Source organism: Aplysia californica, unplaced genomic scaffold (genome assembly GCF_000002075.1).
Source record: "Aplysia californica isolate F4 #8 unplaced genomic scaffold, AplCal3.0 scaffold01274, whole genome shotgun sequence".
NCBI lineage: Eukaryota > Metazoa > Mollusca > Gastropoda > Aplysiida > Aplysiidae > Aplysia > Aplysia californica.
Window position 1 is genome coordinate 40,202 of NW_004798544.1, and position 25,448 is coordinate 65,649.

The 25,448-nt window shown below is 38.6% G+C and overlaps 1 protein-coding gene across 2 annotated transcripts; it reads left to right on the plus strand.

Moving 5' to 3' along the window:
* Positions 1-45: 45 nt before the first annotated feature.
* Positions 46-23,558, plus strand: LOC101856073 (E3 ubiquitin-protein ligase MGRN1). 2 transcript variants are annotated; one of them, XM_005112441.3, is made up of 16 exons: positions 46-234; positions 3,502-3,620; positions 4,727-4,815; positions 5,230-5,370; positions 6,814-6,931; positions 8,148-8,211; positions 9,189-9,349; positions 11,204-11,440; positions 12,646-12,757; positions 13,307-13,376; positions 14,122-14,218; positions 18,334-18,461; positions 18,756-18,852; positions 19,949-20,087; positions 20,857-20,994; positions 22,940-23,558. In XM_005112441.3, exons 1-16 carry the CDS (start codon positions 144-146, stop codon positions 22,954-22,956), a joined length of 1,818 nt encoding a protein of 605 aa, XP_005112498.1. In that variant the 5' UTR covers positions 46-143; the 3' UTR covers positions 22,957-23,558. The 2 variants fall into 2 exon arrangements, with proteins under 2 accessions (XP_005112498.1, XP_005112497.1); XM_005112440.3 differs by having other exon boundaries at positions 20,857-23,558.
* Positions 23,559-25,448: the final 1,890 nt, after the last annotated feature.

Consider the following 25,448-nt stretch of genomic DNA (forward strand, 5'->3'; position numbering starts at 1 on the left):
TAGTGACATCACAGTAAAAACAATACGTCACATCCTGTTTTGACTGCTTTGCTTATGCTTCATTCTCCTCAACATGGCTGACGGAAAATCTTGTTCCTGTTTATCCTGTTTGCTATTGTGAAGATCAAGAACCTTCTTTTGCTATGGGGGCATCTTTCACAAGGAATCGCAATAATGGGGAAGAGAGTGGTGATGCGTCCTCTCAAGGCGCCTACAGATACCCGCCGAAAACAGGTGCGCTGATCTGACGAGTTTTCCTTTATAAAATTCTCAGTTCAGTTCAGTTGAGTAAAAATGAGTTGATGATGAGTTTCGTTCGTAGTCGTAGAGAGTCGAGTAGCAACTCGGAAAGGGTGTGTTGCCTTTCATTGATGATTGACAGTTCTCTGTTGTTGATCAGCTGTCAATGGCAGCATCAGTGGCCTTCTTGAGCATTAGCAGACGACCACTGTCTAGATCTACTCTGGCTATCTATGGAAGGACTTCCGTAACGAGCGACCACCCCATCAAACACAATCAATAAGTATAAAGAAGAGGCCTAGACCTAACCCTACCCCTAACCCTAACCCTACCCTTACCCCTACTCCTACCCCAAGCCCTCAATTCTGCTCTGTCTCATAGTGGTCGCTCGTTACGGAAGTCCTCCCCTGGCTCTGGTAGAAAGGGGGGGGGGAGTGTAGATAGGGGGGGGGGGGGTTAACTCCCCTGCTAAAGTCACAAAATTTATAGTAAGATGTAGCAATGCCAATCGCCCGCTGCGCCTTGGGCCGGAAATCGGCCTCCGCGCGAGGGGTAATTTTTGGGCCGCTCGGAATCAGAAGTGACTCTTCTAAGTCTAAGTATAGTTATGGGAAAACTCCTGGACGAAAATTATAAATGAAACTAGGCAACCAATCAGAGGAAAGGTTAAACTAACGACATGCCAGCGTACAACCCCGAACGATTACTAGAACCGGAGATATTGCCGTGTTTGTGCGAATTTCCTCTGCGGTTCGAATACTAAGCAGAGCTGCGGGTTGATCGCTGACCACACAAGCGCCCCACATGTCTTCTTTATTGCTGTAAAATTTCAGATCTCTGCGTTTAGTAGATTTTACGTATCAACTTAAAATTGCCACCCATCCGTTAATAAAACACTAGAGCTGGAAACTAGATCAGGCATTCCAAACGCGAGGTGCCGGCATGCAAGAGGTGCGTGATCGCTAGGCGACATGTGATTGGCTGCCTATTACCAAATAGGTCACCGTTGACTACATCGCGGGTTTTCCCGATAGCGCTTTACTGAGTCTTAGAAGGGGTGATCGCGTCGCGGTAAAAACAATGTCACGCAATTCAACAAATTTCACGCAAATATCAGTCTTTAGGATCCATTTCAAAGTAATAAAGACATCGAAAAAGTGATAGCAGAACTAGATTCTGCACTAATAATCACATGAAAATGCCAAGTTTCATTCATATATGCTCCAATTCATTACTGACGTATGAACAGTTTTTCCTCAAAATACATCAAAACATTTTATGAAGGTCTTCCAACATTTTGCAAACAAAAATCCCAATAACTTTTTTATTTATCAGTGGATTTTTAAAATTTAAAAACCATAGTTAGTTCTTAGAATTTACTCTATTTTCATTTAAGCCCATTTTTAAGCAATTTGGATGAAAATTTAATTTTTCATTGTCATTGCTAAAAGGTGTAGAGTAGCCTACCTGGCCCAACCCGTGACCTCTTGTCGTATTTTGCTTCTCAGCGGTCTCTGTCGGCAAAATAGGTCAGGCAGTTCATGTTCGGGGCGGCTTCAGTGTGTCAACTTCCGGTTACCGTGATATCCGTCGTCACTCATTCTAAAACATCATTGGCATTGGCAGATTTAGCATTTTAACTCTTGTCCTGCGTCTGTGCCGAGATGCGAATCTTATCAGCAACCGATTACGTCGGACATGCTGGGCAGGCTGCGGGGGTCACTTTCAAGTGAATATGGTTACAGTCATTCGAAGCATTAAATTAATAGTTTGAAGCCATTTTGAATGGACCATTGCACTTACTCTTATATTAAGTGGGAAAGTTCGGATTGTTGATTAAATTGTAAATGTAATTATTGAATAGGCCTACCTATTGTTTTGCTAAGCCTTTTAAAATTGTATTTTGAAGGCAGAAATAACTAACCTTTTAGAAGGGAGCTGACATTTTACTTTTCTTTTTCTTTCAAGTTTGTTGTTGTTCTCCCTTGAAGAGGATCTTCAGGTTATGCTGAAATTTCTACAAAATCAGTTTAAAATCTTACGCTGTAAGTCTGTATTTTTTTAAAGATTCTGGTAATATCTCGGACCAGCAAGAGAAACCATGGATACACCTGTATTATATCTATAAAATTACCATGTTTTTAGATTTTTAAAGTTGACTCGAGGGGTTTTCTTGGACGTTCTCTTCTATTTTTTCAGAATTCTGGTATGTCCCTGTACTGTGGGGATTCAAATGACCTCACTTTTAGGGAGGGTCCCCTCTTTTATATCATCTGTTAAAAACAAGGGGTTATGGCCATAGTGCGTAAACTTTATTAATAGGTTCTGTTGATTACAAAGGCTATTCTAATGTGCAAGTGATAAGATAATTTAAACTGTATTGATCCATGGGGAAAATTCTGAGTTTTGGATGGAATATACCACAACATCAACATACAAAGATTCAGCGTCAATACAGAAATGCACTCATTACATTCATGTTTAACAAATCAATAAGCAAACGACAATGCAGAAGTCAGTAGTCAGTCACAGAAGCATACCCAAACTGTTTTTATAGGCATGAATTCTCTTCTTCTCCCATGCTATCATAGTCTGTCTGTCTGTCTGTCTGTCTGTCCGTCTGTCCGTCTGTTTGTCTGTCCGTCCGTCTGCCGTCCGTCCGTCCGTCCGTCCGTCTCCCTCCCTCCTTCCCTCCCTCCCTCCATCCCTCTGTCCCTCCCTCCCTCTCTCTCTCTCTCTCTCTCTCTCTCTCTCTCTCTCTCTCTCTCTCTCTCTCTCTCTCTCTCTCTCTCTCTCTCCCCCTCTCCCCCTCTCTCTCTCTCTCTCTTTCTCTCTCTCTCTCTCTCTCTCTCTCTCTCTCTCTCTCTCTCTCTCTCTCTCTCTCTCTCACACACACACACAGGCAAACTCACATACTCTCATAGTCTTCTCTCTATCTCTTCTATACTCGTGGCACAAACAGATTATAATCACACACAGAAAGGTAATTCTGTCCTATACTCCTATTGGTCATTGGTCTTAGATTTGTTCTTCTTAATCTGACAGAACAAGGGACAAAGGAGTTCTTTTATCTCTCTGGTTTTGAAGTATGCATGAGGGTTTTAGTTTTAGTGTTTCTAGTTCTAGCACATTTGTTTATGCTTCATAGAGGGTTTTCAGTATGTGGTACGTAATTAGAAATTTTGAAATAACTGCAGACAATGTGATATTGAGTATTTAGCTAGGTAGTATTTATCTGATAGTTGTTTGATTTGTTTCTAGGCAGTTACTTTGGGACCCACTTCATCATGGGTGGAGAACGATTTGAGTCACCACAGCCTGGAGAATACCTCTTTGGAGACAGTGAAGAACTTAACTTCTTAGGCAACAAGCCTATGCCTGTGAGTGATTTTTCAGTTTCTACCTGTTTAATTTCAAACTGTCTTTATTTTTTGAGTGATATGATTTATCCTTTTGTTTTATTATTCTGCATGCTGTTTAACTGGTGCTCTTATGTGACATGTTTTGTAACTGTTCAGTCTTTTTCTATCTTTTTGCCATAATTTGTCAATGGCATCATCATGCTTGTAAGCACCTCATTTGTAGCTGCTTTTTTATTTGTTGAAGTGAAGTTTTTGAGCTACTGTGGAGTCCTCCAAATTCTGCAGAGCAACCAGGTTTTCTTTGATTTAGCCGTGTTTTTGGTTTAGAGAGATTGCTCGAATCATGATGATTGTCGACAGTTTGCTTGTGGCAAATTTCACATTTTGAAAGTTTTTCCTCATACCTCTTTCAGTAACTGCAATTTGAACTGCTGGCTGTAATCTTTGTGCTTTATGTTTGACGTTGTCGGCTTGTTAATCTGTTGACAGATGAGACAAAAGATTAGATCAGCACACAGAACTGTGCTCTAGGCTAGGTTTGCCTAGACAAGTTAGAGAGCCCAATGCTAGTGGTGTCTTGAAACACACAACATGCTGTCATATGCTCATGTGTAGGGCGATTGTGAACTAGATTTACATAGGAAATAGACGGTGACCAATCCAAGGTTGTGCGACAGGATTACTTTTGCTATCTTAAGAGTCACTGGGCATAACCATTGAGCGTAGGCCAATTGATGTGTATGATAAATTATAGAGGCAAACAATACCGTGTTGATGTCTATCTCTGGTAGGCAACTAGACACGTGTATTTTTATGTCTCTGTCTTCTGTTTCACTATCTTAAAGCAGGTAAGGCTCAATGATTTCCTTTACTTGAGAGTTGTTAGTAGAGATTTGATGGCGTAACCTTTGAAATTCTTTGTGGTTTGGAATGAAATACGAGCATTTGGGCTCAGTGAAAGGGGGTTTATTTTTCAGTTTACTGTTGCGTTTAGATTAACAATTTCATTTTATGCTGAGTCTACTGTATTACATTTTTCTTGCGAATAATAAAATAATAAAATTATTGTAAATATAAAATATGTTACTAATTACTAATACATTTCAATTTTGTTCTAATTCCAGTTTCCATATCCTGTCCCGTCTGGAAATGATCCAACGAAAACATTGAAAAGCTTGGTTTACATTCGCAAAGATTCACTTCGAATTGTGAAGTGAGTATGATACGAGGGAAGCTGATGGAAAATTTTATAGTCTAAGAATTGCAGTTTCCTGGCCTGAGATAATTTTGAAATATAAGGCAAAAGATGTATTCAACATCTCATGTCCATTTGTGGTGTCAATTTATCTTTTTGAATGGTGTCCAAAATTATGCTTAAAGCACCTGGGCCCCTAACCTAAGACACTGCTGTTGTGGTAAAATGAATGGTTTTGTGTTCCAGTACATTTGAAATTGTTTACTTTACAATTAGCAATGTTAAAAGATAGATTTGAATCTGCAGAAAGTAAAACAATTAAAATACTTTATTATTTGTAGATAACTAGTTAATGGTATTTAGTTGTTCGTATTATTTGTAACCCTATTCACTTTTTAAAAGAACCGAATAACCTTTCTTTATTCTTCATAGAACTCCAGGGGCCACACAAGATGCAGCTGGAGATGGGACCAGCATCCCATACAACATTGAGTTCATTCTTGACTCAGATGTCAGGTGTGCCGTCAGGATTCACTATTTTGCATCGGAGGAAGTCATGAATGGCCAGATTGTGTAAGTTGTGTCTTGCTATACAAATATTGGGTTCAGATTTATGTTACTAACTAGTTTTTACAAGTGATTCTAAAGATAGAAAGTATTTTTTCAGGGTTATAAACGTTTCAGATTTCCTCTGATTTCAGATTTTTATGCCACTCCTTTTGTAAAAAAAAAATGAGAGAGAGAGGAGGAAATTAATGCAAATGCAAAGCAAAAAAGTTTTGTCTATATAATCTAACTGAATTGCGTGATGCATTTGCGTTTGAATTTTGCACATAATATAATAGCCCTTCTACTTCTAGTCATTGGCGCACATTAAATTGGCACAGAAACACACATCCTTAGTTTATTTTCACATCCCACTTAAAATATGCAATGCTCACTAGACTTCTATAATCATAACAAAAATTTCCCAGGATTTAATCGGTAGTACAATGATTTTTAAGGTCCGATGTTTTCCTAGGAAAAAGTCAGAGAGCTTTTGAAAAACTTGTTGTGCCAGTAGTAAGAAAATAGTACTGATCTGGTCGGGTTTTGTTTTGAATACATTGAATATTGGAACTGATGTTGAAATTCCTTGGAAAAGTGCTAAAAATGTTTACCACTGTATTTGTGTCCGGACACATTCATTATAATAGTAGGATGTTCAAAATTCTTTTAAAATATTGGCATGGAATAAGACTGCCATATAGGTCTAGATGCAGACCTTGTAGTTTAGTCTGAGATAAGAGCAGTACTGCCAAGATGTCGACTTCTACTTGGCACACAAAATGTGTTGATGATTTGAGAAAGTAAAAATGGTGGCAACCATAAAGTATGTTGACCCAAACTAACCTGTTGATGTTATCGATGTTACATTATAAATCATGTTGCATTTGGCTTAGCTCTCAACAAAAGATACTCACAGTGATGGTCCAAGTATAACTGAGAAAAATAAAGTATAAGGAAAATCAACAAGGATGGGTTAGCTTGGTGCTGTTTCTGCAGTTCAGAGAAAAATATTTAAGTGATGGCAATGGGTTGCCTTGCTCTGCCCCTGCGCTTGCTACTTGCGGTGTTTGACCGATCATGCAACAAAGAAAGTACACAAGAGAAAAGGGACAGAAATGAACTTGGTGTTTTTTGTTTTTTTAAAAACAATTGGGAGACCCCAGACCTCCCCCCTCCCCCCCCGTGGCAGTTGATACTTTTTTTTAAGAGTGCCCATTTTCATCCCTGTGTTTTTCTTTCATTCATCAAGTTCATAATGTGGTCATCTTTCTAAATTTTCATGTGATGTTAATGTGAAGTCTGTTAATATTCTATTTATTAGTTAGAAGAGCACTGAACAGCTGTGAATGACGTAACTAACAGCGGAAGAAGATATTGTTCCTTTACCTCCCAAATTATATTTGTAATTTCAGAAGACTATCTCATTATTATTTGTATATTTATGGAATGATGGTATTTCTCACACAGATACCATTCAAAGGACAGTTCCATGAGTTCTGAAATATTTCATTACAAAAGAGGATCTGGACAGTCTTTCAGTCAACCTTCTCACACAGTTGAGCCGGCGAAATATCCTGAGGAGGATGTAAGGAGTGGTGTTTTCAGTTGTTTGAATGTGGAAATTTTTTGTTGTTGTATGTATCATTTAAAAAAATAAATAATCACCCCTAGTATATTACAAGTACATATTATTGGATGGAAAAATACCACTTTAAACTACCAATGGAAAATGACTGAGTTATCGCTTTATGATAATGATGATTTTTGTTTTTCTTTGCATCACTATTATTATTGGTGTAATCAGATCTCTTATTACTGTTAAATCTTTCAATCCTGAGTGTTTTCCACTGTTTCCCAAAGCTTTTTCTACAGTCACTTACACCTGGTGCACTATGTCTCATTATAACTTTCTAAATACGCAATCTGAACTTGCCGCCAACTTCTAAATGTCGGAAACTTGGATCGGGAATAGTTCTGAAAACAAGCAAAAACTAGCACTAAATGAAACAAAACAGTTGTCACTAGTATCAGACGGTCCCAGCATCTGATGGGGAACAGGGTTATTACCGCCGAATGCTCCCAGCGTCCAGTGAGGTTTAAAGAGTTAAATGTATATTAATATTATGAAAGGTATGTATAATAGTGGGGGCCAATATGTTTGGAAAAATGTTATTTCAGTATGTATTTATTTATTTCTCTTCTCGAGTTTTCCCAACTTTTCCCCCCCCCCCGGTTTCCTTGATCAGTGCACATGTAGAGTTGAAGAAAATTAATACTGTGGTGACTAATTGTCACCAACATTGCATTACTTTCAATAATGTCTGTTGATTATGGAAAAAAATAAAGTGACAGTACCATTTAGGGATAATAATAAAAGATATAGGCTGAAGGAAGCAGACAAAGGTCATGTTAAAATGAGAATGAATGCCAATAACTCTGATCTTTAGTACCGTATAACTAATAAATGATGATTGACACTGGTAAACAAATGTTTAAAGCAATTTGAAATAGACCTTTACCATGCATGGAATAATCTGTTCATTTGACATACATGTACATGTTCTCTCTCTCCACCCCCCCCCCCCATTTTTTGTGGTTTTGTCAGAGCTTTATTTGATCAACATCAGATAATACAAAAACTCCTGTCACTCCTCTCAAAGACAAATAAACAGAAACATCAGGTAGGGCAAACTAGGGCCTCCTGAGGTTAGAAAAGAACCTTACAAAGCTGACTGAAAAGTAGACAAATTTCTGGGAGCACTGATTTGATGTTTTCTTTTTTTCTCTGCTCTTTTCAACAGTGGCAGTACAGTTATGACAAAGAAGTCTACCCTATTGCTATTCATTGTACAGTTGAAGAGGAAGGTATGGAAGTTGTGTTGAAGATTTTTTAATTGTTCAATCTGTCTCAGCCCACAAAGGTGTGCCAGTGTCGCCTGCTTGTTCAGTGACTTTTCCAGTGTCACGGTTGTCTCTGTCTGCTGTCTGGTTAAATGCTCTACTTTACGTTATCCTTGTTAGGCATCAAGGGGAAGTGCAATTTTCGGGGAAAGACAAGGTTGATGGCTTCTTTTGTTGGTATGTTATTCATTTGGAGGACCTCTTTAATGTTAACCAGTTAAGTATTGCATGATCTGCCCCTGCTCTTGTATCCAGACTCTTTGTTAGCTTTCGCAGCTGGGTGATTTGGTGACATTCTCATCATATGGTTAAATATGGCCTCATTGTGCCAACTGCCTGTAAACTGAGACTCTTCTCAATGTAGAAAAGGTATCTGTGTGTCTTTATTTAAGTCCAGCTGCATGATAATGATTGTGAATGATAACAGATGAATTAATGGCAGAGTTTTGCTCATTTGCTGTGGATTGCATGACAGTATCGTCAAGCAGGGGTCTTAGTACAATGTAGAGTTGCTGTTCTATTTCTTTGTCGGCACAACTCTTTACTCGATCTGGACCAGTGTCTGTGGTGTTTAGATTTGGCTTTACTTCAACTTGTTGCGAAACATGTGAGTATTCCACACTGCCTGGGCAGGCTGTGTCAGCTTCTCCATGTGAATTGTTAGTTTGAGACATATATCAGTGATGTGCTTTTTTCATGTGAGGGTGGTAATCATTTTAGGGACATGGATGGAAGAAGTGATTTTCCTTCCTTGCAAAAGTAAGAGGACTTTTTCAGATTATTTTGATTTCCTCCATGTCTCCAGTAGTCAAGATAATTTTGATTTTCTTCATTTCTCCAGTAAGTACATACATGTACTTTTGTCTATTACTTTGGAACTTTGATTAATGCTCTGTTTACTTTATTTAAATACCTTACCACTTTGATAATGCCACTTTCAGAGCATGCTGGGCATGCACACATTACTTACGCTGCCATCGAAAGAAGTCAGGAGGGGAGCTATGCCATTAAACCCTTGAAACAGAAACAGGTTGTGGATGGTCTCAGTTACCTACTACAGGAGATTTACGGCATAGAGAACAAGAACATGGAAAGAATGAAGGTGAAGTATTGTTTATTGAAAGCTTTCTCAAATAAGTCATCTCTTCAGAGTAAACCGGTACCTTTTCAAAAAAAAGGTACCATGAAATAACAGGAAAAGAATTTCCTCAGGATTTCTGTTGTTTTTTTTGGGTTTTTTTAAATAAATAGAAAAGGGTTAATTTGTAAATGTCTTATTTGATACAGTAGTAGGCATAATTGATTTTGGCAAGAAAGAACGGGAACTTGAAACGGGAAAGCCAGAGTGTGGTGTGTAGGCCTTCTGTTCAATGTTCATGGAACTGACAGACTACAGCATGCCGGTGAAAGCATGATTTTGTCTTTCAAGTAGGACTCTTATCGGTTGGTCTCAGGGTTAAAAAAACAAACGAACCCCAGTATATGTTCAAAAAAAAAGTTGTACCTCAAGATGCTGACTATTTTCCTGACCATGCAATGTCTGCTGAGATCCAGTTTACTTACATTACACCTCCAATTACCCATCAGTGCTCTGCTTATAGAATTTGTATCTAATGACAACAAGGACGATGGACAGCTAGATTCCTTCTTGGATCTCATGAAGACTCAAGCAGAAGAAAATTTGGGAACGGCAATGATTTTCACCCTTATTTCTGGTGTGCAAGAACGCATGACTGATCTGATGGAGAAAGCAGCGAAAGACAAGGAGGAAGCAGAGGAAAGACGAGTGAGGGAAGAGGAGGAAGCAGAAAGAAAATGATGTGAAGGCCCAAGAGTAACAGTGGAAACATTCATGGCATGGAAATTGAAATTTGATGCTGAAATAGCAGAAATGAGAAGACTGAAAGGCTATGATGACAGTGCTGCGAAAAAGCCTACTGGTAAAGCACTGTTCCTATCTGATAACACCATGAATGATTCTGGCGTGAAATTCCTTCATGCTGAGGGGGACACATTGGAAGTTCACGAATCTTTGTTTGAAAACATTGGTGGTCTTGATTTCGATGATGATTTTTATGATGATGACGATGATGATCCAGACTATAAACCAGGGGATGATGATTGGTGTCCCTTCTGACGAATATGGAGCCAGTGAATAGTGGTGATAGGATAATGTGAATGTGTGAAAAGTAAAGAAATCGTTTGAAAGTTGTAATGACTGCACACAAATGTGAAATATTTGAGACATTGTCTTCTTTGTGCGAATGTTGATTGAGCATTTATTTTGAATACAGCATTTGGGTCTTGTCATGAGAAATGTAAACTGTCCCTTTTGAGTATGTATGGATGCTACTGAGTGAGAAATTGTCTTAAACAAAGAAATATGTTACTTGTGGAAGGTACTGGGCATAGAATTAATGTGTCAAAGAAACATGTTTTTGTTGCCAAAAAGCTTTTGGTTCTGCTACTTTTGTTTTGACACATGGTAACAGCTGAGGAGCAGTTATACTACACTATAACCGTCCCACTTGATGTAATTGTGTTCATTGTTATATCGCTACCCTAAAATTACACAATTTTATCTGCTCGGTACCTAGTTTTTAGAAATCTGATGTAAAAGAATTTGAGTTCCACACCATTTTTTCGAATGCAGTTCTTTGAATATCTTGACAGCGACTTGGAATAATCTTACAATTTTCATAGAGCAGATAGAACATTTGATTTCTGATGTCATGGTCTTTGGAACTCAAAGTGGCCAAAAAGTTTCAGATACAACTTTGTAATTCTGACGTAACGATAATGTAATCTGTTATAACTTGGGCGTCCCTGTTTTGATTTTGCAAATATTGGCCAGCCTGGTTTTTAGAAGAAAATGGTAAAGCTAACTTAGCTTAATGATTTTTGAGCGGAAGGATAGAATTGAAAATTTACTGGCTTTTTTTTGTTGCATCCACAGGATGTTGATCCTGATGATGAGGTGGAAGATAGTGGTGCAGAGTGTGTTATCTGCATGTCTGACATGCGTGACACGCTCATATTGCCATGTCGACATCTGTGTCTGTGCAGCAGCTGTGCTGACTCTCTGCGCTACCAGGCCAGTATGTGTCCAATTTGCAGGGTCAAGTTCAGAGCTCTGCTGCAGATCAGGGCCATGAGGAAGAAAGTTGCTCCAACATCGACAAATTCTCCACAGGTTTGTTTTCTTATCACCGTCAAAGTAGGTTGAAGAGAAATAAATAAATCATCAGTTCACCATGTGAAGGTGCTATGTTTTCACTCTCTCATTGTTTTAAGACTTATAAATGGTGTGCTGTTTGCTGGGTTGATGAGACACTGGAGTGTGAGACTGACCGGAGTGAAAATCTGTTTCTGAAACTAATTTAGACATTTGGTGACTGGATCAGAGACATTGCATTGTTGTTGAGACATTTGTGTCAGGATGTGGTGGAATCAGGCACTCGTCATTTGGTTATATAGAGTTATTAGTACGATCGTATCATCTTAAAGATTGTTTGTGAGTGGTTGGCGGTTGCTCGGGTGTGGTTTGCTCCTTCTTTCCTATCAAACATCTATCGTCCTTATCTCCCCTTGTTCTTTTTTATGTTTGTTACTCTCTTGTAACACCTCTAATCTTCTGGCGCTCTTATGACCTTATGCAGTTGTGAGCGCCGTAAAACCTCTACTAAAACTAAAAGTTTGTTTGTCTTGTTTGTGTTGAAAAAAACCCCCACCCATCTATCTTGAATGGAAGTTGAGATATTTGCGATTGAAGGAAGTGGGGGTCACCTGATGTTTGAAGTAAAATAAGTGAGAAAATGGCCGCCAAAGTTTGATGACTTTCAAAGCTTGAATGTCCTGGAAAACTGCATGTTTGCAATTTTTGTGCCTTTGATCAACGTTTTCAGAACTATTTACACAGAAATGCGTTTTTGAATAGATGTAAAAGGTGTTGAGCTGAAAAAAGAAAAATATTTTTTAAATTTGCCCAAGGGCCAGAAAAATACTGGCTTCTTTGATTTAATTATTTTGACAAGCGCCTGATTTCACTGCAATGCTTCACATTTGACAGTATTTCAGTGAGGGACACTTGACTGTTGGAACCTTTTTAATCACTTTCAGTCAGGCTGACTTCTGCCTTGTGGGTGGTTGGCGGGTGTTCTGATGTGGTTTGCTCCTTCTTTCCTACCAAACATCTATCGTCGTGATCTCTCCTCCTTCTTTTTTTGTGTTTGTTTTTCTCTTGTAACACCTCTAATCTTCGGCACTTATATGACCTTATTGTGTTGCAAGTGCCGTAAAACTCTTACTTAAACAAAAATGACTTCTGCCTAGCCGTATTTTCCTTTTCAGTCTTTGTAAAGTGTGAAAAATCTGAATACTTGTCATCTTGTTTTGCAGTCTGATTCTGAAGACAATCCTGTGAATCAAGAAGGTGTACCTCAAGGGTATGAAGCAATATCTCTGATAGAAGCTCTCAATGGACAAGTTGTTCCTCCTATCAGTAACGAAGGTAACAGTGGCATTGTCTCTGTCCTTTTCAAAAGCTGATTTTAATGCAAAGAAAGTGTGGGGCAAATTTTGTTGTGTTTTGAACATTATTTTCTAATTTTTTAAAATTGCTTTGTACTTTTTGTCGTTTTCTAAATGATTTAGAGAAACATAAAGATTGATGAGTATCCCGTCAATTTTTTTTTTGAAGATTCTTTAAAGAGATTACATGTGGGTGGTTGGCGGGTGCTCTGGTGTGGTTTTCTCCTTCTTTCGTATTTAAACATCTATTGTCCTTAGATCTCTCTTCCTCCTTTTATGTGTATGTTACTCTCTTGTAATACATCTATCCTTCTGCACTTATATGACCTTATTGTGTTGCAAGTGCCGTGAAACTCTTACTAAAACGATTATATCTTGTAATACCATATAAATGAAAATTGAGAGATTTAAATTAATTTTGTTTTATTGTTTTCTTGTACTTTCAATCTCCCTAGTTGTGAACTTACTTTATTGAAAATTGTCCGTACTCAATGATGTGTAATGAAAAGGTACTTTTCTCTGGAAACAGGCGTCCACCTGCAGATATCTGGACCACCTTCTATGTTCTCAGTGGAAAAGAAGGGCCAGAAGGACAATAAGTGAGTGATATTATCTCTGTCACTTCCTTCTTCCTCTTCTGCATTTTTTTCCACTATCTTACACCACAACCGACTACCTCTTGGGATCTGAGGGAATTTTTGGTACTCACCATGGAACTATGATGTTTTGCAGTTTGGTTGCCCCACATTTTGCTGGGAAAGTGTGTAACCTTACAAAAGATAAAAAGAAGCTGCTTAAAAACGAAAAGAAACATGAAGTAACGCAGAAACAAAATCTAAGTTAAAAGGGAGTCTCAGTTTTGGATGCCTTTGAAAGAGTATGTACACAAATATTCGGCAACTATAATTATGATCTTTTTGTGTTGCAAGTGCCGTAAAACACTTACTAAAACAAGAACCCATATATTTGGGGTTTTTTTTTTCAAAATTAGTTTCATTTTTTTGTTCTGATAATCCAAGTGATGAAGAGGACCTAAGAAGAAGATAAATCTTTCAAAAGAGATTTTTCAAATTAATTTTTTAAGCAATGAGATGACTATTGTGTATTGTTGTTTTTATAATATTGCTTATGTTTAAAAATCTAAATTTTAAAGGTCTAGTATACAAATGTTCTAATATGTATGTATGTCAGTTGTGTCTGTAGTTTATTTCTGTAAGAGTGTCATCAAGCACCTTTGGTTGATTTTAAGTACTGTACAGACTAATTATGATGATTATTTTTTCTTATTATTAGCACACTTTCTTTCACGCTCTTCAGGTATTTTAAAAAACTTTTTTCCTCCAGGATCACTGTGTCAGGACCTATTGAGTATCAAAAAGAAATGGACACAGATAAAGAAAGCAGTAAGGGTACGCTTGAGAAGAAAAAAGATGTTGACAAGGTATGTATGCTTTTGTTTTGCAACAATGGTATTAACTCCTGTTGGCCAGAATGACACAGAGTATGTCATTATCACTTCATCCCGTCCACCAAATCCATGTCAATAATACTGATTATGCTGGTCATCTTAGAAATACAATGGGTGTCGCATTCCATGAGGTTGCCGAGACCGGCTTGTTGTCCTCGTTAGATCCGACTAAAGAAAAGAAAGGAGGCAAGTTATTACACGATGTACCAATATCAGTTATTAAAACAGTTGTTCCCCCTGATGACGAAAATCTCAAACAGCATCAGTGTGCGCGTGTTTGAGCTGTGTTCTGACGGTCATTTCTGCATTTTAAAATATTTTTTTCACGGAACACTTTTCATGTGGAAACATACCCTCTCTCATCTAGGCCTAGTGGCGGGATCTTGGATTTTCTGATCAGGGGAAGCAAAGAAAATTGAAAAAAATGGTCTCGGTCTAGACCTACCCATCCAGAGTTCTTCCAGTTTCACACAGCCTACATCGCGTTCCCATCCACCCTCTCCCACCCCTACCGTAGGCCAACCCTCGCCCATCCTCTTGGCTTTGGGGTCCATATTAAGAGGCACACTAGATCTAGCAATACAATGTGATAGGAATTGAGGATAGGCTTTGTGTTTCACGTGAGATAGAGAGAAAGGAGAAAAAGTTTCGCTTTTGTGGCCACTAATTCACGGCTGTTCAGTTTTACTATCCTTGCGGAGCACTTAGTTTGACCCGTCCGCTGACCTCCTGGGGTCATAAATCCCCCCTGACAGTCGGGCCACGCGTCGCTTCCTGGGCGATAGCGCTGTTAGCCGATTTCAGTTGGAAAGTCTGTCATTTTCACTTGATTTAGACCCCTGTAAATGTCCTCTCTTATCTATCACTATGGGTGTGTGAGGTATCAAATAAAAGCTCAGATTCTCCCCAATAACATGCACCCTTTAGTTTGGTTCTAGTTGTAATCGCGTACACACACTGCCTCTGTACTTAACCCTACCTTGTGGTGCATGTATTTCTCGGATTGCTACAAAAATCAGGGTTTTTTTTCATTCGTGAACTTCAGATTGTAACTAGTTTTTTATCTGCTGTATTAAGAGTCAGTAAGGGGGTTATTTGTGAAAAAATTGTTTTGATTGGTTGAAAAACTTTAGCAGAACAGCGAGTTTTGTTACTTCACCCCGTAATATTTTCCCGGCCGCCGCGCTGCCCGTACGGTATTCACCCGAGGTCCCGCTTTCACTTTCTGGGATTCTGTGTCGACACATATTACGAGAGTTTGCTACCAGAGTGAAAACGGAACGCACGCGGGAACTACACCTTGAGTGTTTTAAAAGTTGTGTAGAACGTGCGAGGACAAAAGTCAAAAGGTTAAGAAGGCAAACTAGAGAAAATATTTTTGTGTAAATTTTAAGAATGACGTATTCGATTCTCGTTCTCTATCATGTGAACGTGGACTGGGATAGTGCAGACACACATCCTGTACACTGTGCAACAAATGTGTAGATCTACAGCGCATTTAAACCTTAAAGATTTGAGAAGCAACCCTAGCTGCAGCACGAAAAAGTATTGAAGAAAGTTCACACATCTGGACACCTTTCGATCAAAATAAAACAGTAGATGCTTGCTCTGTGTGTTTCCTTTGCACACTTCAAAATAAAGGTTGTATTAGAAAAGTACATCAAACACCGTCTTGCCCAAAAGACCCACCAGAGCCTCCATCTGTTGAAACACCGACCCATGTAATTGTAGCAGACAAACAATCACATGAAAGTACTCAACAGACATCCATAGATCTAATAGATCAATCATCACTAGAAATATCACCAGTGAATTCCCCACACAGAGATCTAACCCTTGAGACACCAGCCGCGACTTCAACATCCAAACGTACACAGAAAGAGTTCAAAGACAGTGCAACATCTCCTTTCACACAGTTTAAAGACACATCACTAGAGCATGCACTTCAGAGACTTATTACACTACCATTGTCTCATTTAGAAGAAACACTCGCTACACAAATGACACACAGAAAACGTTACTCCTCGGCAGAGAAAAGGAAGGTACAGTTGATTTGGATATGGCCTAGATCTAGGTTTAATGAGCGAGGAGGGTGGCGAACTTGTTCACTTCAGCATCGCAAAACTGGAGAAGAGAACAGTGGGAATTAAGGGAAAAGGGAAGCAGTTGAAAGCTGTTACTGAAGGGAAAGAAGAGGAAGACAACTAGCCTTTGAACTCAAAGACACTTTTGCATTTATTGTTATGAGTATTCATATTTGTGTTTGTGAAAATGAAAGCAGCTCTAGCTGTGGGAAGACAATGAGGAAACTCCCGTTTCACGAATAAGATAGCAGTGAACCTTCTACGAGTTAACTATTTCTGCTTGAACTGGGAGGAGACAACGAAAAATCTCTCGTTTCATGAGCTGGACAGTAGTAAATCTTCTACAATTTCCACGTTTCTGAACCAATCGATCCAAAAATAAGTGTTTCTGAAAGCTTATCATGTCACTGTTGTATACCACTGATTGTTTTATAGATCTGGGGTTCACATTTTAAAATATCGTAATTTTAAAAAGTAGACCCATGTAAAAATTTCCCTCAAAGTTGCCCCTAATTGCGCCATGTTTTAAAGGGTGCCCAGCTATGAATATCAATAAAAAGTTATTTGCTGTAAAGCTCAAGAATGCCTCTATCTGTTGATAGTATTTTGACTTTGATTTATCTGTGGGCAAAGCCACGATGACGATATTAAACTGTATAAAAATTGTTAAGTTACAACAGTTCACTCATCCAACAAAGGTCAAAGTGACCTCCCTGACCACCCGGGCGCGGCATGGCTGACCGGGTCAATTTCTCAGGTAACTAAATGCTCCGCTCGGGAACAGATGTAAATTCCTTTTATTTGGTTATCGCAACCTCTTTGAAAGCGACTTCGGTCTGTTTGCTGCCTCGTTGGAGCTGTCGTACATTTACAAAGAGATAATATAGAGGAAAAATCGGGGATAAAGGATTGCCTCGTTGGAGCCGACTTCTCGTTGAATGTAACTTCGTTGAAAGCGACACCCACTGTAGACCTGATGATATTTCCTTACTTTATCAGAATTTGAAGGTATATTTTTCAAGTGGTAGTGCGTTGTGTTACCAACAATTTTGGATCTTTAGTCCGAGTTACTTTCCAAAGTAAGTAGGCCTATGTTGATTAAATTCCTGTGCAATACATCGGCTTTTTCTGCATTTAATCTCACTATCTGCTTCCCTGATATTGCCAATGGTTAATTTTTTGGCATGGTAAATAAAGTCAATCTTAATGCAAAATTATCAGTGAAACAAATTTTTACACAAATTCTGAATGACTCCACATGTTTAATTCTGGCTGTTCAGGAAAATCCATTGATTTAATCCTGGCTGATAGGGCTTTCATATATATATATATATATATTTGAGTTTACTTTTATTAGTTCTCTGGAACAAAGACAGAATAAGAAAGCCTCTTAAAACAGTTGATTAAATATTGTCTGATTATACTCATTATGCCCTTTTCTTATTTATAGAATCTGCGTGTCTCTTGTGAGTTTTGTACGTTTGACTTTTATGAGTGGGTGGTTGGCGGGTGCTCTGGTGTGGTTTGCACCTATTTTCCTATTAAACATTTATCGTCCTTATCTCTTCTCCTTCTTTTTTGGGTTGGTTATTCTTCTGTAAGACCTAATCTTCCGCACTTTTACACCCTAATTGTGTTGTTAGTTCCGTTAAACTCCTACTAAGATAAAAAGACTTTCACTTTGACAGTGCTCTTTTATTTATTCTTTGAGTGGCCCAAGTATCCCCATATTGGGGTAACTTTGGCCACCATGTGTTTTTTTTTTTTTTTAAAGATGTTACAGCTAGTATCAATGCATAGTTTTAAAAATATTTTCAACCAGGGGGCCCTCTGAGGCCATGGTTTGAAATGAAAACAGAGCTTTTACAAGCTGTGGTTCAGAGATTACATGCTTTGTAATCTGAAAAGTAGATCAAAGCTACCCATTTTTACAGTAATCAGTGTTTTTGTTGCTATGTTTTCTACAATCGAGCTAACAGCCAAACTCTTTTGGTTTGTGTTCAGGTCTTGTACACAACAGATGTGACTTCTACTGAGGCAAACTCTGATGCCACTCCAGATGAAGTTGCTCCTCGCCCTGTTGTGAAGGACTCGGCCCCTTCGCCTCTCAAGTCAACCGTTGTTACTGTCAGGTGAGTAGATCAGCATGCCTTTTTCATATCCAATTGTGGAAATATTTTCACAGCTTTTCGGTCGCTTTTGCTGCTGAGGATATTTTTTTTAAAACCCATGTTCATGGGTGTTAATGCCTTGTGCCATTATGTGCCTGAAGTAAATATGCCATTTTGTAAGCAATCATGAAATTTTGGAGAATCATTTGAATGTCCATTGCTCATAGACTAAGTAGTCAAGACATTTTGTAGGAATTTTTCTTTGCATCATATTGCATGGGTCCAGTACATTTAAAACATATTTCTTATTTCCAGGTGCTCCCCTGATGGCTCAATTACTACAGAGACAAAGATATCTCCTGTGAGAGAAACTGAGCTCATTCCAGCAAAGCCCGCCCAGAGACCCACCGAGGTAAAAAAGTTGTCGACAGCTCCATGATGTATCTTTTTTTGCATTTCACTGTCAGTTGGTGTGCACTCTCATGTTGTCTGCTCTGTCTATTTCTTTCCAAGGTTGCTTTTGTCCTTCTATGTTCCTGGCTACACAGGCCCCTGCAGCCCTTTATTGTGCAGACTTGCCATTAACTTCAACCAGACCACTACAACTTTATGCCCGCCTGTTTTTTTTAGTCTCATGTGTGTCTTCTTATTATGTTGCTCTTTAACACTTCCTTATGTGTGATTAATGAGAGTATGTGTCTCTTGAGATATCTGGTGTTGTAGATGTGAAAGTCTAAAATTAAATCTTTTTACTCCCATCTTAGTGTTAGTATGTACTGCAGCTGCCTCATATACGATGGTAGTAGTTTAGGATTTTTTAAACTTTCGATTATAATGCCAACGATTAGGGGGTGTTCAGAATTGGAATGTTGTTCAACACCTTAGTGACTAACCATTCTGTGGCTGGCAGGTTGGTCAGGACTATTGCTATCACCTATGCTGTCTGAGAAAAAAGTATACCTGTGACTAAGATTGAAATCCTTGTTGTTCCAACACACCAATGCCAAGCAAATGAGCTGACATGTGTTTATTTCTATTTAGAAAATATGAAGAGAACTTGTACCTTTATTCTAAGAAAGTTGGAGTGGTTTGTTTTACAGGCCTTGTTCTAATGACTTATTCTTGTTACTGGTCTCGAAGGGAGAGGAGTACCTCATCTACAGTGACTTGGATGTTAGTGTCACTTTATTATTTGTGTTGGCCTAGATGAGTTTAAGTGTAGACCTGCTTCATTGTGACTAACCAGTTGTGTGTGTGAAATAGTTGGCGGGTGCTCTGGTGTGGTTTGCTCCTTTTTTCCTATCAAACGTCTGTCGTCCATATCTCTCCTCTTACTTTTCTTTGTTTTGTATCTCTTTCACCACCTCTAATCTTCGGCGCTCACATGACGTATTTGTGTTGCAAGTGCTATAAAACTCTTATTAAAACTAAATTTAACCAATAATTGTGTGAACGAGAAGCATTTTCTAATGTTCATGTTTTATTTTTTTTATTCTCTTTCTTCTCAGGCTCAACGAGGAGCATTCAAGACAAACATAGACATAGGTAGATTAACCTGTGGTCTGTCGACCGGAGACATGGCTGATGATGAACGTGAGGACAGCTCTGAACCAGAACCAGAACCAGATTTTGAGGAACATGACAGTGGTTAGAAATGATTTCTTTTTTACATTCATTTATTGGTATAGTATTTGTTTTATACTTTGCAGTTTTTCTCTTTGACAGTGCTAAATTGATCGTTTGACTGCTTAGTGTAAGACTCTGGCGTATGCCATTTTGAAAAGTGATTATACATGTATGACTTTGTCTTATACTGAGCAGTCGATTTGAACACTGCTAATAGGTGTATATAAAGACTGTAAGGATGCTTTTTTTTCTCTCTTAACAGGTACTGACTATGTTTTAATGAACAATTTTCCTGCATTTATCCTCATTCTGATCAGTTGCCTCTGATTAGGGTTCTTGCCCTGGAAACTAATAACGATAGACTAATCGCTATTAATTTGGTAGGGGAAAACTTGTGCTTCAGATTGGTGTATGGCTGAAAGTATGTAATGTGACTGCTCCCGAAAGTGATTTGATTTACATAGAGAAGAGCAATGGATATCTACAAACAGAATAAGGGAGAAAAGGTTTTTCAGTTTTAAGAGGTCTGGCATTTAATGAAAACCAAAATTGTAGCAATGATTTTTACATGAATTTGTTTTTGGGATGTACTGCAACTGTGATAGCAGTTATGCTAAACAAATTTCATGCTCAAACTTTGCAGGTTTGATTTTGTAGTTTACGTAGTAGTCATCATTTTCTGACTAACGGTATTTTAATCATTAAAATTTTACTGGAATAACCTATGGCCTGCAGTGCCTTAGTCTAGTTATAGCTGATTAAAAGTTTCTTTCCCTTTTGCCTGTGCTAGATGATCCTGCCACTACTACAACCACCAGCAATCAGGATTACTATGGTGCCGGCTCAGCGTCGGGGAGCCTGTGTGAGCTGGCAGACACCCAAGCTGTCGTGGAGCACCACCACCATGAGTTTTCAGCTGCGGAACGGGGTGAGTTCTATGATCCACTTCAAGTGGTCAGCCTCACGGACATTCACAGCAGTGGCACAGAGGGCTCCAGTTTTGGCAGTAACTGCTCTAGTCACGCTCTGCTCAGCCCGGCTGAGCAACAAGTAGCACAGGTTGTCAGTGAGGATGTGGAGAGAGAAGCCAAACCGCAAGATAATCCAGTTGACTGAAACACCTGCAGGATACCCGTTGAGTGGTGGTGGATGGGACTAATGTGTGCTAACCTGCTCACTTATTACAACTCGTGCTGCCAGTCTTATAAGATTCATCAGTGCATGCTCTGCCAACTTCACTATTTTCTAATCTGTTGGGAAGTTTTGAATGGCTGAACTTTTTCAGTATCAGTCGCTTCCTTTGGTTCTATAACAACAGAAAACAATGCAGAATGCTACAAGGAGTTGTTGGAAAAGTGTGTCTGGTAGGCCTACTATAAGAACAGTTACAGTGTTTCTTGAACAATGTGCAATGCAGCTTCCTCAGATATTAGCACAAGCTAGCACAGATCTGAACTTTGTCTATTGAAAAGAGGAACTTGACATGAGACATTCTGATTTTGTTTTTGTAAATTGTTGGACAAAATTTCATACTTACTGCCTCCTCAATGACTTATGTTTCCTTGTTGCTGTTTACTTGAAACGTCCTGTAGTTTTAAAGCGAAGTCACAATTTGCAGATATGCGACTGGAAGTCTTTGAGATAGTTATGAGTGCTTACGTTGCACTTTCATGTTGTATTTTGCTTGTTTTGAATGCCTGAAAGGTTTTCTTTTACCTGGTTGGAGTGAATGTACTGTGGTGTAAATACTTTTGTGCAGTTTTTCAAAGTTTGCTATAAACAGTGCACAGTGTTGATAATTTATTGCTACAGTTCACATCTTTTTGATGGAGATTGTTTTGAATTTCTTGCAGAAGCCTCAAGTATGAGCTACATTTTGTGTATGGTGCCCTCTTCAATGTCGAAATAATGAAAGGGGCTTCTTTAAAATTCTAAATGATGTGGGGAATTTTAATATTGCGATGTTTTAGCAGGTTGTTTTGTGTTTGTGTTTGTGTGGTGTTTCTGAAAAGTGTTTTATCTGCATAGAGATATCTAAGAAGACATTTTCCTGCACAGTTACACCGATAGATAAGGGTGTTAACGTTGCAGTTTTACTTTTAATTCTGTGCCTGTGGATTGCTGGAGAAGAATTTTCAGTTCACTCTTGTGGTGACTCCAGCTGTCTGTTAGTTACATCAGTGGGTATTACTTATTAGTCATTCCTAGGGGCACAGATTGATTGGGTGCTGGGCATTCTCGAACCTGGGGTCGTTTTGATGAGTTTTCAAGGCTCTCGACCTATTTGGCTCAGTCCTATCAGATACGGACGCTAAATACAGAGGTGCCACCTCTTGAATAACCAAATAGTGTTGATTAGGGCCTTAAACCCATGCACTTATTTACAGATTGACTGTTCGATCAGGAAACCTGCGGCTGAAAGTGTAGCTCACCGATTGATGGTTTTGGCAGTGTTATCTATGGAACTATTGGTTGGCCAATAATTAACCAGCTGGTTAGACCCTTCTGTATTGTGTGTGGGCGAATTCGCTGAAATAAACATGGTTGGGGAGGGGGGGATATTACAGTTAATCAGGTAATAAAAGCATTTAATTGGTGTACACGTTCCAAATGTGTATAGACTCTACTAAAAATGAGACACTTGTAATATATTTCTGGTTCAGGCCTTTTTTTGTGCTTTCACTTGAGTTTTGAAGACAGTTCTTTATTGTAAATGTTGCTTCCAAGATTTCAAGAATTCATCGCCATCCTTGACAAAATGAACGAATCTTAGTATGGAACTTTTGCGACAAGTGCTATAAATGGTAATGGAAATGTTTTTTAAGGTATTTTTGATGATTGTAAGTGATTTCAATGACTTTTCTTTGCCTCAGGAAGACTTGGAAAGTGATGATTCAGATTGGGATTATGATGTGGATAAGTCGAACGAGAGATCTAGATCTAGATGTGCCCCATCAGCTAGCTTATCAAATCAGGTTTTTTTAGTATACTTTTATTATGCATGAAATACAATTTGTCTGGGGTTGTTTTGTTGTTTTTTTGCTTCAATAACAACTTACTTGGTTGCGTACTACAGTATTCATTTCGAAATTGCATTGCCAATGTTTTCCACAAGTAAATGATCATAACTATTAGAATGTTTTACTAAAAATACTAAACCCATGCATTTTCTGAAAATTAAAAAATTTTCTCCAACTATAAAAACAGATTACAACCTTAGTTTCCAAACGTCTGGGGATGATTTTGATTGTTTCAGATTTTCTCATTTTGGTCAAAGATTAAGGACAAAGTGTTTGAAATTTTATTATTTGCATGAACTTCAGTGTGAAAGTTGACCAACCCATCCAGTTTCTTTTCCGAAAATGTATGGTTTTAGGTGCTTTGACTTCCCTCCGATCCTTCTACCTTTTATGGTCAGACCCTTAAAACATGTGCACACACACACACACACACACACACACACACACACACACACACACACACACACACACACACACACACACACACACACCACACACACACCACACACACACACACACACCACACACCACACACACACACACACACACCACACACCACACACACACACACACACACACACACACACACACACACACACACACACACATGCACAGAGAGAGAGAGAGAGGGGAGGGGGGGAAGAGAGAGAGTGTTAAAATCCTGATATCCCACCATCCCTACTATACATCCAGCTTCATGCCCCTCTCAAAGTTGACTCATTTTTTTCTCATTGTTATACCAGCACATAGTGGGAAATGGTGAATTTTGCATTTTCTGAAACATTATCTGGTCTAGATTTTCACTTGGGCATCATTTAAGAGATATGTAAGTACAGCATGTACAATATTCTTGTGACCTAAATGGAAGGATATATAACAACTAGTTTTGATAAGATGATAATTTATGAGTTCATCAAAGTAAAGGCTGTGTGTGGTGTCTAAATGGATGTTCCTGGGGAAAAAATGTTATGGTTGCTCATTAATTTTTGTTTGGTATTTCAGTGATTTTTTGAGACACCTGTTGACATATTATATCTATATGGTTATTGAGGGAAATATTGTTTGCAGTGTTGCCAGGGGAGATTTTTTGTTTGTTTGTTTTTGTTTTGGCAAGTGTTTTACAGTGCTCGCAACTGCATAAGGTCATATGAGCACGCTGGACACACTAAACATTTTCAGTTGGTAAGAAATTTTTAATTTTGCTCGGATATCTGCTGAAGCCTACTCTTATCGATTTTGGACTACTAAAAGATCTTTAATGAGCGCAACTTGCAGACAGGACCTCCAAGATTTTTCGCCCTTATCCGAGAAGGCTAGGTGTCAAGATCTTACCCACCATAAGATCAGGTGTGTGGCTGAAAGACAGCTGTAAGGAGCCAAAGAGTAGTAGTAGTAGTAGAAAGGCTGCAAAAAGAGTCAGGAGCTGAGAGGAGGGGGCAAAGGAGGTGAGGGGTTGGGGCAGAAAATGAAGACAAAATCAGACGACAGAACATTGTTAGAGAGCAGGAAAGGAGGTGAAAGAAGAAATTTTTAGGGAAGAAAATTTTCCGTTGCTGTCTGGATTTGAACCCAAGACCTGTTGAATGAGAAGCGAAAACCGTAACCACGAGAGCCCATTCTTGAGGAGAGAAGAATGAGGAATTTAATTGACTTTGAAAAAAATTTGACAAGCTTCTAAGTTTGATATGATATGGAGCAGAAAGTAATAAGTGGCTACTTATCTTGAGCTTTATTGTCGAATATGATTTAATAAATGTTAATGCTTTGCTGATTATACTTACGTATTTTTCCTGTAATGAAGTGGAAATTATTTGCAAGTTGTTCTCCTTATGTGTGCTCCTGCTGTATACTGCAAAATGCGTTTTATATAGAAATTTTGTAAAATCCCCTTTGTTGCCTTAAGACGCATATATGGTTCGTCATGAAAATGCGCAATATTTACTATGGCTGTTGTGCAAATTCGCAAAATTTTCCGTTCCTGGTTGCCATGTAAGACTTTGCATGTACGTCTCACTAGTCCCCCTCCTTTTTTTTTTCAAGACTTTTAGAAATTGAGAATGTTAATTTGGAAAAGAATATGATGATGAGTCTTATATCTGACAGACTCTGCGACTCAAGCAACAGGATTTATTTCACAAAGGAAGCAATATTTTGAAAGTATTTTTTGTTTTTAACTTTGATTGTCTTATTTGTGAGCTTGTCATAGTTGTATGACCTTTGGAGATGGTGTTGTCATGCTGGTCAAGCAGTGCTGACTGAAAGGGAATGATTAGAGATACATGTTAACAGAAAGTTTTGGGACTGACTTGGGTAAAGCGTCGTTACATACTGTATACAGAGTAGGTAGTCATGCCCTTTTTAA